The 16043-nt window shown below is 37.2% G+C and overlaps 1 protein-coding gene across 1 annotated transcript in view; it reads left to right on the top strand.

Annotated features, from left to right (window-relative positions):
- dhx36 (DEAH (Asp-Glu-Ala-His) box polypeptide 36) overlaps positions 1–16043 on the top strand; it is a 41530-nt gene that overhangs the window by 9611 nt on the left and 15876 nt on the right. The window contains exons 12-15 of the mRNA XM_059506221.1: positions 4941–5028; positions 5398–5453; positions 5612–5676; positions 7104–7247. Coding sequence (XP_059362204.1) covers positions 4941–5028; positions 5398–5453; positions 5612–5676; positions 7104–7247 — 353 coding nt within the window. The remainder of the gene's footprint in view (positions 1–4940; positions 5029–5397; positions 5454–5611; positions 5677–7103; positions 7248–16043) is intronic.

The following is a 16043-nucleotide window of genomic DNA, read 5'->3' as shown; positions in this document are numbered from 1 at the left end:
ACATATTCATACCCAACATGAATAAAATTGGTCTGAATTCTCAAATATGAGAAATATAACTAAAATATTATAACCTACTATTATACCCCCAAAAGGGCTCATGTTTATTTTTATATTTTCCCCCCTCTGTGGTGCACTTATTATGTCAGTCATGATTTAGCTTAAAACCATTCCTATCTCTGACCCTTAGACACAAATGGGCTGATGTGCCTTTAAGGCACTGTCTCAAATGACATCGTCAGCACTTGTGGTCGTCCTCCAAGTCACACTTTGGAGATGTAAGTCATGTAATCTTCGCTCCCCATGTCCATCAGTGAGCCTTGGGTGCCCATGTCCCTGATGCCGCTTCACAAGTTGTCCTATTTGGCCATTGTCAAAGTCACTCAGATCTTTTTGCTTGCCCATTTTTCCTGCTTCCAACACATGAAATTCAAGGACTGTTTACTTGCTTCTAGGGCTGGGATAAACGATTATTTTTTAAACGATTAATCTAGCGATTATTTTTTCGATGCATCGATTAATCTAACGATTAATTTTTCAGACCGATTTGATTTCGATTATCTCCCCATTAATTGACTACTAACAATTTATACATGTTGATTTAAATATCTGAATGAAAAAAAAACATAAATTCCTTAACATTGCAATATATGTTTATTGCTCTTAAAATTACAAAATAAAAGACTGACTAAGAATGCATTACTTTGCACTTGTATAGAGATAGCATTCAATAAAACCTTGAAACCTTGAAAACGCATAGCTTACTGAAACAAGCTTACTGAACACATAGGGCCTAGCTTACTGAAAAAAGAAGTTCTTTCAGATGAAAACAACAACAACTTGATGTCTAGTATTCAATAAAAAAGGTCACCCCAAAAATACTTGTTTAGAGCAATTGAAAGAATACAGTATGTAAATGTAAACTTGAGGGCTTTAAGCTAATACAGAGAGTGCTTTTACAAAAAAAAAAAAAAAAAAAAATAACAGTGGGAGCCAGCAGCCTGTCATGGAGAAAAAAAATCTCAGAATGCTCCACGTGAAACTTTGGCGTTCCGCCCTTTTTCTATCGTGTCTAATTTTTTTGGTTAATATACACAAGGGAGGGAGAGAGAGAGAGAGAGCGCTCGTGTAGTTTGAAGACTGTGAGTGCGCGAGCGCGAGTGAAACTTTGGTGTTTCGCCCTTTTTCTATCGTGTTTAATGATTTTGATTAATATGCACAAGGGAGGGAGAGAGCAAGAAGCGCTCGTGTTGTTTGAAGACTGTGAGTGCGCGCGCAGCCGGGGCTCTCTCTCGTACGCGCCCTGTCACTGTCACTCACCGATCAAATAAGGCTTTGACAGCCGCCAAAAAAAAAGATCAATGCAGAAAAACCCCTGGATTGGTTATATAACGTTGGACAGAATGTTGATCCGGCCATCGCGTATATTAAGCGCATATAAGGTAAACGTTTTGCAAACGTTTTTTAGAGAAATAAAAACAGGTCGACGAATCGATGCGCATATTTATCCTGCCCCTTGACAGATGCCACTGTAACAATGGAATCAGTGTTTTTTAGTTCAGTTGTCAGTGGTTTTAATTTTGTGTCTGATTAGTGTATTTTTTATTTTCATTTAAATATGATTATATTTTTAACTTCATTTTATTAATTTGTCCAATTAAAAAAGTGATTTCCATTTTAACAAATTATGAATATGACACCAAAATAGCTTCTGAGCTATCTTTTTTGTTGCACAAATAAAGACTATAGAATGCCCAAGAAGTGTCACTTGTATAGTTTTGAATGGTGGAAAATGCATCATTCAATATGGCCACTTTATCGAAGAAAGTCCTGCCTTCTGAATAAAAGAGCCTGCTGCTTATGGGTAAAGTCATTGTGTCACTGCAGCTGCCATTAGAAGTTCTGGTTGCTATAGAAACAGTCAGCATTGGCTGGTCTAGCCTAAAAAATAAGCTTTTTTAACACAATTTGCTTTAAAGATGGCCACCGGCTGAAATGACTTGCCTTAAAGGGACTTTGGAACAAATTAATACAATAAGACCAACTCCAAATTTTTATTTGGGCTGAAGAGTCCTTAGTAAAACACTGATATAATGTAAAACATGTATATAATCCCTGAAGGCAGATAATGATATTATTGTAGGTCATTTTCCAGATTTTAATCAGTTGGAGATGTGGCATAGTGATACATAAACATATTATATATATATATATATATATATATATATATATATGTATATATATATATGTATGTATGTATGTATATGTTCATGTTCTATGACACATTGATGCCATTGTTGGTTAACTAAACTTGGATCATTTCTCATTCACTCTACTTCTCATCATTTCAAGTCTTCTCCATACTGTGCTGTCAATAAAACGTTGAAAAATTTGAGTTTTGCAGTCAAAGACTTAATAACATAATTGGTGTATGAGAAGCTTAAAGTACTCTTACCCTTACTAGAACAGTGCAGCTGAGAAATCAGAGAAGAGTTTAGCTTGTTTATTTGCCACTGTCAGATACAGCAGTGTGGGTTGTCTTTCAGCAGGAAATTTTTGCGATTGGCTGATTAAGAAGCCAAACCATGAAATCACAGATCAAAAGCAGTTTTAATTAATGTTGTATGGAGATTAAGCATGCTTGTTGACTTCACTATCTTCTGACTGGCTCTTTCCTAAACTTAAAGTCAAGAATTGATGTGTCTAAGAAGAAAAATAAGGTCTGGTAACCCCTAAAATGGTGGGTAAATAACTCTCTTTTTATCATGAAATATAAAATAGACCCATCACATCAGCCTCAAAGTCTTTTTGTGTCTGCCTGTTCTTTTTGTTTGGGGGAGGAGGATGAAGAGCAAGTTTGTTTTTGTAGAAAGGGGCACTTTCCTTATCAGTGTCACAATCCTGGATGTCACAGCAGAACAGGGAGATTAAGTATGCCTAATCTTAACATTTGGGAATACTCATCTTTTTAACGTCAGGTTTGTTTTGCTCTACACAGAGGAATCTGGGTCACAGCATGCTCTGAAATGCATTCACATACATACACACACAGTTTCCTTTTGGCATGCACAACCAGCGACACGCTCATGTGCATGCACACATTGCAAGAGTAAGTAGACTCTGCTTAATTTGTCATGTACCATTGATGTGACGTTGCTGGGTTTGTTAAATATAGAACCAGGGCCGCCTGGGAGCACTTCATGTTTTATCTCCCCCTCCCCTCCATCAACACTGCATTTTTATGAGGGTAAACCTCTTAGATTGCTTTTGCTAATGTGAAAGATTTGATTCACTTCGTGACATTGGTAGACGACTCCTTTTTTAGGAGAAATCACCCTTCACATCACAGTGTGGGAATGTAATTTTCTCTGAACTTGCCTAATGATGCAAAATGCAAGCACTTCATTATTGTGAGTTCATTAATTGTGTCTTTGTGTGCAAGTAATTTTGTGTGGAGTGATTAAGTGGTTAAAGTGCCCCTATTATGCCATTTTTACAGTTCCTAATATTGTTTTGGGAGTCTCTTACAATAGGATTACATGCATGCAAGGTCAAAAAAACGCTTTCGTTTTCTCAAAATATGCATTTAATATAACCTCATTTTCCAGCGATTCTCAAACGATTCGTTCTAAGCAGTTCAAAGATTCAGTCTCTCAACCCCTCCTTTCCATGAGTCTGCTCTTCTCTGGTTGGTCAGATGGTCCAGTCTGTTGTGATTGGTCTACGGAGTACACCGGTGTCGGTGAACAATACGCCTATACAATAGTTCTGTATTTTGAATGCTCTATACAAAGTATAAACTTATATTATTTATCATGCAGGTTGTGATTCAGTGGAGCAGCTGGTACATATAAACAGGATACTGAGCCATCTTTTAACAACAAGCATTTTGTGAAATCCTAGAGATTAAAGAAGCAGTTTTCAGTAGAATGAGGTGTTTGTGGGTGTGGTCAAGTTGTTCGCGAATGGCCAGGGTATAACATAGGCATGAATTATGCAAATGTGTTGCCCCGTGATGTGTAGCCATCACGGAAGTGGGATCTGAATTACTAACGACTCGTCTAGGCTGTAGAGAGTCGATTCTTTTTTTTTGGGGAGACAATTACTTTATCGTGCACTTTCAGCTTTACAAATTTGCAGATCGTTTACATTCACAAATCTACATTACACACTGCATGAAAGGCAATATTGGAAATGGCAAAATAGGGGCACTTCAACAATCATATGTCAAATGGAGATGAGGAGCTCATGGGATGCTAGGCTATTGCAGCTGCCTGCCAAGGTGTAATGCGTTTGCTAGTGTGTTCTTCATGGTTTATAGTGGTTGGTATGTTTTTTTTATGCTTTTGAATGTCTCTTATGCCAACAAAGGGTACATTTATTTGATCCAAAACACAGTAAAAACAGTAATATCTTAAAAAATAAATGCCAAGTTCTGCCATGAAACTCTAGATGGTTAACAGGCCTTAATGCAAATTGATCATATTTACAGCGCAAAACTGCTTGGCACAAACTGGTTGGTTCATACACAGCCAATGAGCATACTGCTGTACATTTAAGCATTTTCCAGAGATCCTTCATTGTTCAAGAACATTTGTTGAAAACAGTTGTGCTTAGTATTTTAGTGCATTTTTTTAGGATGCTTTGATTAATAGAAAGTTTATAAGAACAGCATTTATGAAAAATAAAAATCTTTGTCACTTTATTAATGTTATTAGTGTAACTTTTGATCAATTCAATGTGTAGTTAGTTGCTGAAAAATGTATTATTTTTTTGAAAAAATCTTAATGACCCAAAATGTATAAACTAAAAAAAAAAAAAAGAATGAGTATGTGCAATTATAGACACACAATGAACCAACATTTTTGTAAACATATTTAAAAAGAAAAAAAAGAATGAGTGTGCAGTTATAGACACATTGACGCTGCTTTTTCCTGCAGTATGGAGCGATTCTAGTGTTTCTTCCTGGATGGGACAACATCAGCACCCTGAATGATATTCTCATGGCTGACCAGATGTTTAAGTCAGGTAGATGTTTCAGTCTTTTAGTCCCTTAATCCCTGTTTGTAATATTTCTTTTTACCTGAAAATAATTATGAAGATATAGTTTTGTATCTCTACATTTCTTGGAAATTGAAATCAATCATACCAGACATTACCTCAGCATTTGAAGAAAATATTCTAGAAAACTGTTGTCATAATCAAAACATGAATGTTGATTGATGATGAGTGATTTACTTGCAATGTGTAGAGGGTTGGTTGTTATAGGAACATAAAAATTCATCTACATTCATCACAGCATCATTTGTCTTTACACAGATTTAACAACAAACACATGTATGCTAGCAGCCACAGCACCTTGAGTTCTGACTTGCTCAAATCTCAACTCTCTTTCAGATCGGTTTATCATCATCCCCCTCCACTCTTTGATGCCCACAGTGTCTCAGACACAGGTAAGTGTAGACAGCTGTGTCAAGCTCACAAATGAGATTTTTCCCTTCCATCTGACTGCTGAATTGAATTTACTTGGCTCCATGTGAAGTCCAGTGCCTCAAACTTTCAGTAATGCTATTATGTTCATGAATGACACTTCGCTTCTCTTTCCCCTCAGGTGTTCAAAAAGCCACCCCCAGGAGTGCGTAAGATTGTTATCGCTACCAACATAGCAGAAACCAGGTGGGCTTGAGTCTGTTGTGTTTGTACAGTTGTTTTTTTTCTCTTGTGTGTTTTGTGCTTTTCTGTGTCTTGTACTGTATGATGAATCTCTGTCAAAATTCAAATAACCATCTGTCAGTTTTGTGTGATAATGAATAATTAACACGGTTTTCACTGTTTTTCTAGCTAGCGCCATCAGTATGCAAAAGTTGAGACCATGCAATGGCCAACTGGCAATAGAGCGAGCTAATTAAAGCTCAACTGACTAGCACACAGCTTTAAAACAGGCTTCAAACATTGTATGTACAAACAAACTCAACAATGAGTTGAAAGCAGACAGAATTTGATGGGATTTCATAAATAAATTCATGAGTAAATCTCTTTTTAATTGCGCTCAGTATCATCATGTTGTTCTGCCGTTTTTATAATGTTTGGTCTCTGATAATAAACATCCGAGTCTATAACGGTGTTGGATTTTTATCAGCTATTAGAGTTTCATTACAGTTATGTCAACTTTGTCATCCTATTTCATTTTATCATTTATGGTAGGGCTGCAAGATTGACAATAATCACAATTGTTGATCATTTCCTTGAACTTGTAATTGTGATTTATTAATTTATGATTATCACAATTTACATTGAATGATGTTTAATAATTGTTTGATGCAACTGCATGCCATATTTTTATATGAAAATAAACAAGCTAAAAACACTCTTAACTGAAAAACCATTAGTGCTTTTCTATAGAATTAAGTCTCAAATGTCAAATATACATCGGATTGGTTTCTTCTTTGAATTATAAATAGTACAAATATGAATGGTATTATAATGTTATACAAAAAAATTAAAACAATGGAAAGACCCTTAAGATAACATCTGACATCATCTTAAGCATGCAGATTAACATAAGTGGACTTTCAACGATTACTTGCCGCTTTGAACAATTATGTAATTGTAGCATCCGTAATTGTAATCACAATTAGAAATTAGATCAATTGTGCAGCCCTAAAATATGGTTTTGAAAAGTTTGCAGAAGACAAGATTAAACTTCAGTTACATTTTATTTGCACGAATATCTAATATAATAACTCAGTTGACAGCAGCATGGCATATTCTTTTTACCCTTAAATACACGAACATTTCGGCAATCATTATTTAGTATTTGAGTCTAGCGACACAGAATGTATATCTAACTATCATCGATCTAGATTTTGTTTGCTGACAGCTACTTCATCAGATCCTTAAAACGAATATTATGTACTTGCTTTGCAGTAAAGCGCTGAGCCATATCAAAGATGTGCTGTTGATTCTATCTATACTACGAAGAGTTATTTTATTATCAACACATTATAATTATTTTTGATTTTCCCTCCCAGAATTTTCCCAAAAGGTGAATTACACTTAGTAAGACATAACATTCAATATTCTTTAATCTCTGTCTCTTTCAGTATCACAATAGATGATGTCGTGTATGTGATAGATGGAGGGAAGATTAAAGAAACTCATTTTGACACCCAGAACAACATCAGGACCATGACAGCAGAGTGGGTGAGCTTAGCCAATGCCAAACAGAGGAAAGGCCGTGCTGGAAGGTACATATATTTCTCCCTCTCTCCCTCCCGTCCCTCATCCTCTTTTATGTGTTATTCCTATATATCAGCAACTCTTCTTCAATGCATTCACAAGTATCAAAACCAATTTCAGTCAGAAGAATTGCACCCTTTATATAGAATATGGAAGAATATCAAACCTCTGGGAATATGCAGTATATGCTTGTATCACAAAAATGCTGTGGGATAAAATGAATCATTTGCATGTGCTTTTTCCCCCCACTCACGCAGATCACACTGATTTGGATCGAGCTTCTTTAACACAGTAAAAAAAAAAATAATAATAATAATAATAATAATAAAACACAACAATATAATGATAGGATTTGCGTCATTTCTGTCCTGTATTACTTTCCTTTGTAGAAAATAACAGGTCTATGCTTTACAACATTTTTTGAGACTTGACACTTCTTATATTTTCATATGATGAGATGACACAACTACAATTTCATATGATGACAACCTAATATCACAATGTAAATATTAATTTTTTGCCACCAGCTATTTATATAGGGCTGGATGATATCAAACAATATCATATTGAGATTGCAATAAAATTTATCAATAACAGTGATAATATGAAATAAATGTGAAAACCAGCCTGTCAGTGCATGTTACATGCTCTCTGCATCTCTGTGTGAAAGAGTGACATAGATTCAGTTACTACTCAAACTCACTGGCATTAACTGTTTTCAGCATCTGGCTTCTCAATAAATGAGAACATGAATACAAGTTTTTTACTATTTCATGCAAGAAAAGCTCTCGTCAAATTCAAACTGAAACTGAAAGATCTTCACAACAGACCATCAAAATAAAAGTTTAATTTAACTTGAATAAATTATGACAAATGTATAACTACTTACCTCTGAAGAAAATTACCTCTTTTTTTATTTTGTGTTCTGCAGAATTAGGAAAGTCATGTCATTATTAGTATATATAACACTGTAAACTTCAATTAAAATAAAATATTTTCCTTTTTTATTCTACTGAAGAAAAAAATTAATGCAGGTCATACGTTGTTTTGAACAACATTTGGCAACATGATTAAATAATGACCGTATTTTCATCTGAGGTAAAATATCCATTTGATGTGAATAAACCCCGAAACTAAACTAAAAACACTTCTCCCTTTGTATTCATGTCTAGTATGTGTTCATGAAAGGTCTGAAAGCCCAGACCTTGCTTCTCTCAAGGTTTCACTGTCTTTCTCTTTCTTTTTTTTTTGTAAGTCTGTCTATCCTCTCTGTCTATCTCTGAGCCCTGACTGTGCTTTTCTCAAGGTTTCACTCTCTCTCTCTCTCTTTCTCTTTCTCTCTCTCTCTTTTTGTAAGTCCACACAGAGGAAAGATGTGGCCTTGAATAGTTTCATTATTATTGTTACATGCATACATATCTCACATCTCAGATCCTGTTTGGCTCTCTCACTTTGTTCTGTATACTGTAAATTGATGATGCATATGCATATGTAATTCATTTTATTTTTTTATTTTGTTGTTTATTTAAATGGCAAACTAAACTGATTTCAGGTATGTGTGTGTGAGTGAGGCAGAGTGCGCTTTTGTCTGGTGTCTACGTGTTGGAGGTTAAATTGGCACAGTGACTCATGCTTTTTAGACAGTGAGTGAGTGAGTGAGTGAGTGTGTGTGTGTGTGTGTTTGTATGAAAGAGGGAGGATAATAAGTCAGGCACTAGCTTCTACATGAATCTACCCTGCTGCTCAGCACAGACTATGACACACCATTTCAGTTTCATATTCATTCATAAACACCGAAATATATGCCCCCTCTTATTGTACCACACATTGACACAACGCACAACACTCCGTTGCCACAGTAACTCCATAGTGCTGCATTATTCATGGAAAAGCAAATTGACTTTAACATCACCAAGCTTTTACAAGTCTTTCATAGAAGACCTTTGACTGTAGGCATAAAGTTTGATCCACAGTTGCAACTTAGCATGGCCAAGATGCAGAAAGAAGTCATTATAGAACCGTTTCCACCGCAGGAACTTTCCCCAGGAACTAGCGACTTTGTTCCGGTACTCGGTGTGTTTCCACCACAGGAACCAGGATCTAAATAGAGTTCCAGGTAAAAATGTTCCACTTAGAAAGTCCCTGCTCGGGAGGTAGTATTTTTTCAAATGTCCATAACTTTTGGGGGTGGGACATGGACGTTGAGCATGCTGATTGGTTGAGTTCATGCTGCATTGCGTTTCAACCACCATATTCACAACAATGTAGTTGTTTAGAAACTGCTTGTCAAAGTCACCTTTATTTATATAGCGCTTTAAACAAAATACATTGCGTCAAAGCAACTGAACAACAATCATTAGGAAAACAGTGTCAATAATGCTAAAATAATTGTTAAAGGCAGTTCATCATTGGATTCAGTTATGTCATCTCTGTTCAGTTAAATAGTGTCTGTGCATTTATTTGCAATCAAGTCAACGATATCGCTGTAGATGAAGTGTCCCCAACTAAGCAAGCCAGAGGCGACAGCGGCAAGGAACTGAAACTCCATCGGTGACAGAATGGAGAAAAAAACCTTGGGAGAAACCAGGCTCAGTTGGGGGGCCAGTTCTCCTCTGACCAGACGAAACCAGTAGTTCAATTCCAGGCTGCAGCAAAGTCAGATTGTGCAGAAGAATCATCTGTTTCCTGTGGTCTTGTCCTGGTGCTCCTCTGAGACAAGGTCTTTACAGGGGATCTGTATCTGGGGCTCTGGTTGTCCTGGTCTCCGCTGTCTTTCAGGGATGTAGAGGTCCTTTCTAGGTGCTGATCCAGCATCTGGTCTGGATACGTACTGGATCCGGGTGACTGCAGTGACCCTCTGATATGGACACAGACAGGATCTGGTGGCCACGGTGACCTCGGAACAAGAGAGAAACAGGCAAATATTAGCGTAGATGCCATTCTTCTAATGATGTAGCAAGTACATAGGGTGTTATGGGAAGTGTTTCCGGTTCCGGTTTACCTAATTAATGCAGCCTAAAAATCCTTTAACGGATTTGGATAATAAAAGCATATTAGTATGTTATGTGTATGCCAGGTTAAAGAGATGGGTCTTTAATCTAGATTTAAACTGCAAGAGTGTGTCTGCCTCCCGAACAATGTTAGGTAGGTTATTCCAGAGTTTAGGCGCCAAATAGGAAAAGGATCTGCCGCCCGCAGTTGATTTTGATATTCTAGGTATTATCAAATTGCCTGAGTTTTGAGAACGTAGTGGACGTAGAGGATTATAATGTAAAAGGAGCTCATTCAAATACTGAGGTGCTAAACCATTCAGGGCTTTATAAGTGATAAGTAATATTTTAAAATCTATACGATGCTTGATAGGGAGCCAGTGCAGTGTTGACAGGACCGGGCTAATATGGTCATACTTCCTGGTTCTAGTAAGAACTCTTGCTGCTGCATTTTGGACTAGCTGTAGTTTGTTTACTAAGCGTGCAGAACAACCACCCAATAAAGCATTACAATAATCTAACCTTGAGGTCATAAATGCATGGATTAACATTTCTGCATTTGACATTGAGAGCATAGGCCGTAATTTAGATATATTTTTGAGATGGAAAAATGCAGTTTTACAAATGCTAGAAACGTGGCTTTCTAAGGAAAGATTGCGATCAAATAGCACACCTAGGTTCCTAACTGATGACGAAGAATTGACAGAGCAACCATCAAGTCTTAGACAGTGTTCTAGGTTATTACAAGCAGAGTTTTTAGGTCCTATAATTAACACCTCTGTTTTTTCAGAATTTAGCAGTAAGAAATTACTCGTCATCCACTTTTTTTATATCGACTATGCAATCCATTAGTTTTTCAAATTGGTGTGTTTCACCAGGCTGCGAAGAGATATAGAGCTGAGTATCATCAGCATAACAGTGAAAGCTAACACCATGTTTCCTGATGATATCTCCCAAGGGTAACATATAAAGTGTGAAGAGTAGCGGCCCTAGTACTGAGCCTTGAGGTACTCCATACTGCACTTGTGATCGATAGGATACATCTTCATTCTCTGCTACGAACTGATGGCGGTCATATAAGTACGATTTAAACCATGCTAATGCACTTCCACTGATGCCAACAAAGTGTTCAAGTCTATGCAAAAGAATGTTGTGGTCAATTGTGTCAAACGCAGCACTAAGATCTAATAAAACTAATAGAGAGATACACCCACGATCAGATGATAAGAGCAGATCATTTGTAACTCTAAGGAGAGCAGTCTCAGTACTATGATACGGTCTAAATCCTGACTGGGAATCCTCACATATACCATTTTTCTCTAAGAAGGAATATAATTGTGAGGATACCACCTTTTCTAGTATCTTGGACAGAAAAGGGAGATTCGAGATTGGTCTATAATTAACTAGTTCTTTGGGGTCAAGTTGTGGTTTTTTGATGAGAGGCTTAATAACAGCCAGTTTGAAGGTTTTGGGGACATATCCTAATGACAATGAGGAATTAATAATAGTCAGAAGAGGATCTATGACTTTTGAAAGCACCTCTTTTAGGAGCTTAGATGGTATAGGGTCTAACATACATGTTGTTGGTTTAGATGATTTAACAAGTTTATACAATTCTTCCTCTCCTATAGTAGAGAATGAGTGCAACTGTTCCTCAGGGCGTCTATAGTGCACTGTCTGATGTGATACTGTAGCTGACGGCTGAATGGTTGCAATTTTATCTCTAATAGTATCAATTTTAGAAGTAAAGTAGTTCATAAAGTCATTACTGCTGTGGTGTTGGGAAATGTCAACACTTGTTGAGGCTTTATTTTTCATTAATTTAGCCACTGTATTGAATAAATACCTGGGGTTATGTTTGTTTTCTTCTGAAAGAGAAGAAAAGTAATCGGATCTAGCCGTTTTTAATGCTTTTCTGTAGGATATGTTACTTTCCCGCCAAGCAATACGAAATACCTCTAGTTTTGTTTTCCTCCAGCTGCGCTCCATTTTTCGGGCTGCTCTCTTTAGGGTGCGAGTATGCTCATTATACCATGGTGTCAAACTGTTTTCCTTAACCTTCCTTAAGCGTAAAGGAGCAACTTTATTTAAAGTGCTAGAAAAGAGAGAGTCCATAGTTTCTGTTACATCAAGTTGTTCTGAGCTTTTGGATATGCTAAGGAATTTGGTTACATCAGGAAGATAACTTAAAAAGCAGTCTTTTGTGTTAGAAGTGATGGTTCTTCCATACTTGTAACAAGAAGTAGAATTTACAATTTTGGCTATATGAAGTTTGCACAGAACTAAATAATGATCTCAGATATCATCACTTGGCTGAATAATTTCAACACCATCAACATCAATTCCATGTGACAGTATTAAATCTAGAGTATGATTTCGACAATGAGTAGGTCCTGAAACGTGTTGTCTAACACCAATGGAGTTCAGAATGTCTATAAATGATGATCCCAATGCATCCTTTTCATTATCAACATGGATATTAAAATCACCAACTATTAAGACTTTATCTGCAGCCAGAACTAACTCGGATGTAAAATCACCAAACTCTTTATTAAAGTCTGTATGGTGCCCTGGTGGCCTGTATACAGTAGCCAGTACAAACATAACAGGGGATTTATCATTAACATTTGCTTCTCTGGATAATGTTATATGAAGCACCATTACTTCAAACGAGTTATACTTGAAGCCTGTCCTCTGAGAAATCCTGAAAACGTTGTTATAAATTGAAGCAACACCTCCACCTTTGCCTTTTAGACGCGGCTCATGTTTATAACAGTAATCTTGGGGGGTGGACTCATTTAAAATAATGTAATCATCAGTTTTTAGCCAGGTTTCTGTTAAACAGAGTACATCTATATTATGATCAGTGATCATATTATTTACAAAAAGTGTTTTCGTAGAAAGGGATCTGATATTCAATAAGCCAAGCTTTATCATTTGTTTATCCATATTGCTTCTGTTTTTTATTTGTTGAACCTCAATTAAATTGTTAATCTTAACTTGGTTTGGACGTTTTTTGTATTTTCTAGTTCGGGGAACAGACACAGTCTCTACAGTGTGATATCTAGGTGAAAAAGTCTCTATGTGCTGAGAATTAACTGACCTCTGTGACGGGAGGCAGCTAGCAGACGGTCGGTTTAGCCAGTCTGTCTGCTTCCTGACCTGGGCCCCAGTTAGTCAAGTATAAACACTAAGACTATTTGCCATATTTCTAGAGAGAAGAGTGGCGCCACCCCAGGAGGGATGAAGACCATCTCTTTTAAACAGGTCAGGTCTGCCCCAAAAGCTCGTCCAATTGTCTATGAAACCTATGTTATTCTGTGGGCACCATTTAGACATCCAGCCATTGAGTGATGACAATCTGCTATGCATCTCATCACCACGGTAAGCAGGGAGGGGACCAGAGCATATTACAGTGTCTGACATCGTGCTTGCAAGTTCACACACCTCTTTAATGTTATTTTTAGTGATCTCCGACTGGCGAAGTCGAACATCATTAGCGCCGGCATCAATAAAAATCTTACTTTATTTACGTTTAGCATTAGCCAGCACTTATAAATTTGCCAAGATGTCAGGCGCTCTGGCTCCCGGTAAACATTTGACTATGGTGGCTGGTGTCTCTATATTCACGTTCCGTACAATAGAATCACCAATAACTAGAGCACTTTCATCAGGTTTCTCAGTGGGTGCATCACTGAGTGGGGAGAACCTGTTTAATGTTTTGATCGGAACAGAAGAGCGGTGTTTTGACCCACGACTACGCTGCCTCACCGTCACCCAGTTGCCCTGCTGTAAGGGCTCTGTTTCCGGAACCGAACAATGTACAGGAATCCCTGAGCTAGACGCATCCAAAGCCGTATCTAGAGCCCTAACATTCTTACTGTCCTCAATTAAAGTTTGGATGCGTGTCTCTAATTCTGAAATCTTCTCTGTCAGCCTAACTATTTCCCTGCATTTATCACATGTGAATCCCTCATCAGCGACAGAGATAGATAAACTGTACATGTGGCAAGAGGTGCAAGTAACAATGACGGGAGAAGCCATTACTCACCGTGCTTGATGAAATATTCTTACTTCGGTTGTTTGATGAACTTGTGAAAAACTGGAACGAGAGGAGAAAAGAAAACAGCGATAGGTTCGAATGAAAACGCTAATGACAAGCTAACGAGTGCTAACACTTTGCAGGTGTACTGCACTCAAGGATATAAAATAAAAGTGAACGATCAAAGTTAATCTGATAAGATTGATCGATAATATCAGAAATATGGTGTGAATTAAGTTATATTTTACCACTTTAAAAAACAGAGAGTGATAGTAAGATAAAGATTCTAGAGAAAAAATAAAATAAAAACAGCTACACGGAGCTACGATTTGCTACAGAAGGCCAACAGGAAGTAGAGAAAACACTGTCCAACAGCGACACCTGCAGGCAGCGACTAATGCAGTCGTTTGTGTACCTAACGACTTGTGATTCCAGCAAACCCATTGTTTCATCACAATTTCACCATCAAGTTAGGCACATCAACCATAATTCCTTCAAAAACAGCCAAAAGCCTTAGAGTTATGATTGATGATCAGCTGACTTTCTCAGACCACATTGCTAAAACTGTCCAATCCTGCAGATTTGCTTTATTCAACATCAATAAGATCAGGCCCCTTCTTTCGGAACATGCTGCACAACTCCTTGTTCAAACTCTTGATCTGTCCAGGCTGGACTATTGCAATGCTCTCTTGGCAGGTCTTCCAGCCAGATCTATCAAACCTTTACAATTAATCCAGAACGCAGCAGCAAGATTAATTTTTAATGAGCCGAAAAGAATACACGTCACACCTCTGTTTATCAATTTGCACTGGCTTCCAATAGCTGCTCGCATACAATTCAAGGCATTGATGTTTGCCTACAAAACTACCACAGACTCTGCACCCATTTACCTAAATGTATTACTTCAGACTTATTTACCCTCTAGAAGCTTGCGTTCTGCAGAGTGAACGTCGCTTGATTGTGCCATATATATATAATTGGATAAAAGGTCTGCTAAATGAATAAATGTTAATGTAATGTTTAAAACTTTAAATCTGCGGTTTATTCATAAACTCAAAATTCAGCGCCTATTTGAAAATGTGTATTGCTGGTTTTGGAGACATGAGCTCCACGCACTCACTGCTCATGTATCCGTAGAGAGGACCATAACCTAGGCTAGTCCTTCTGACATTTGCCACCAGCTTTGATGTCTCTGTAGTGGTTAAACATAAGATGTTATTCATTTTGGTTAAATCTAACAAGTAATCTTTGTTCTTTATTCTATAATTCTATTAATTTGTTAAAATTAAAATTAAAAGAGGCAATAATGTTTGCTATAATATTTAATTGTAATGTATGTAAATTCCCTGAACTGCATTTCTGTGGCTATGTTTAAATATTATTGTAAAAACAGTAAGGAAAATTACAGTAGCCAAATTGAGCTGACTGATGTTATCAAGTATGTTATACAAAGATGTTTTCACGTAGATGTTACACAATTTGCCTAATCTTCTCGGTAGACTGTGATGCTCTATTCCCTATGCCCTACTCCCTTGAAGTGTGTTCTTTGAAGGGTGTAGGACATTACTCTCTTGTATAAGTGTTTGCAACTCCCTCAGAGGAAGGGAGTGACTGACCAAATGTTACCTTGACAATGCTGCACATGCATGCATCATTCTGCACTCAATCAGTTGTTGCAAATAAACACACCAGATGTGACCTGCGTGAATAAATTATGCTATTCATGCGTAGTTGAATGCTTGAACATTTTGAGTTTACTTGCTTCATTCGCG

This window comes from Carassius carassius, chromosome 23 (genome assembly GCF_963082965.1).
Source record: "Carassius carassius chromosome 23, fCarCar2.1, whole genome shotgun sequence".
In the NCBI taxonomy this organism is placed as follows: domain Eukaryota; kingdom Metazoa; phylum Chordata; class Actinopteri; order Cypriniformes; family Cyprinidae; genus Carassius; species Carassius carassius.
This window is presented reverse-complemented; position numbering and strand designations above follow the sequence as displayed.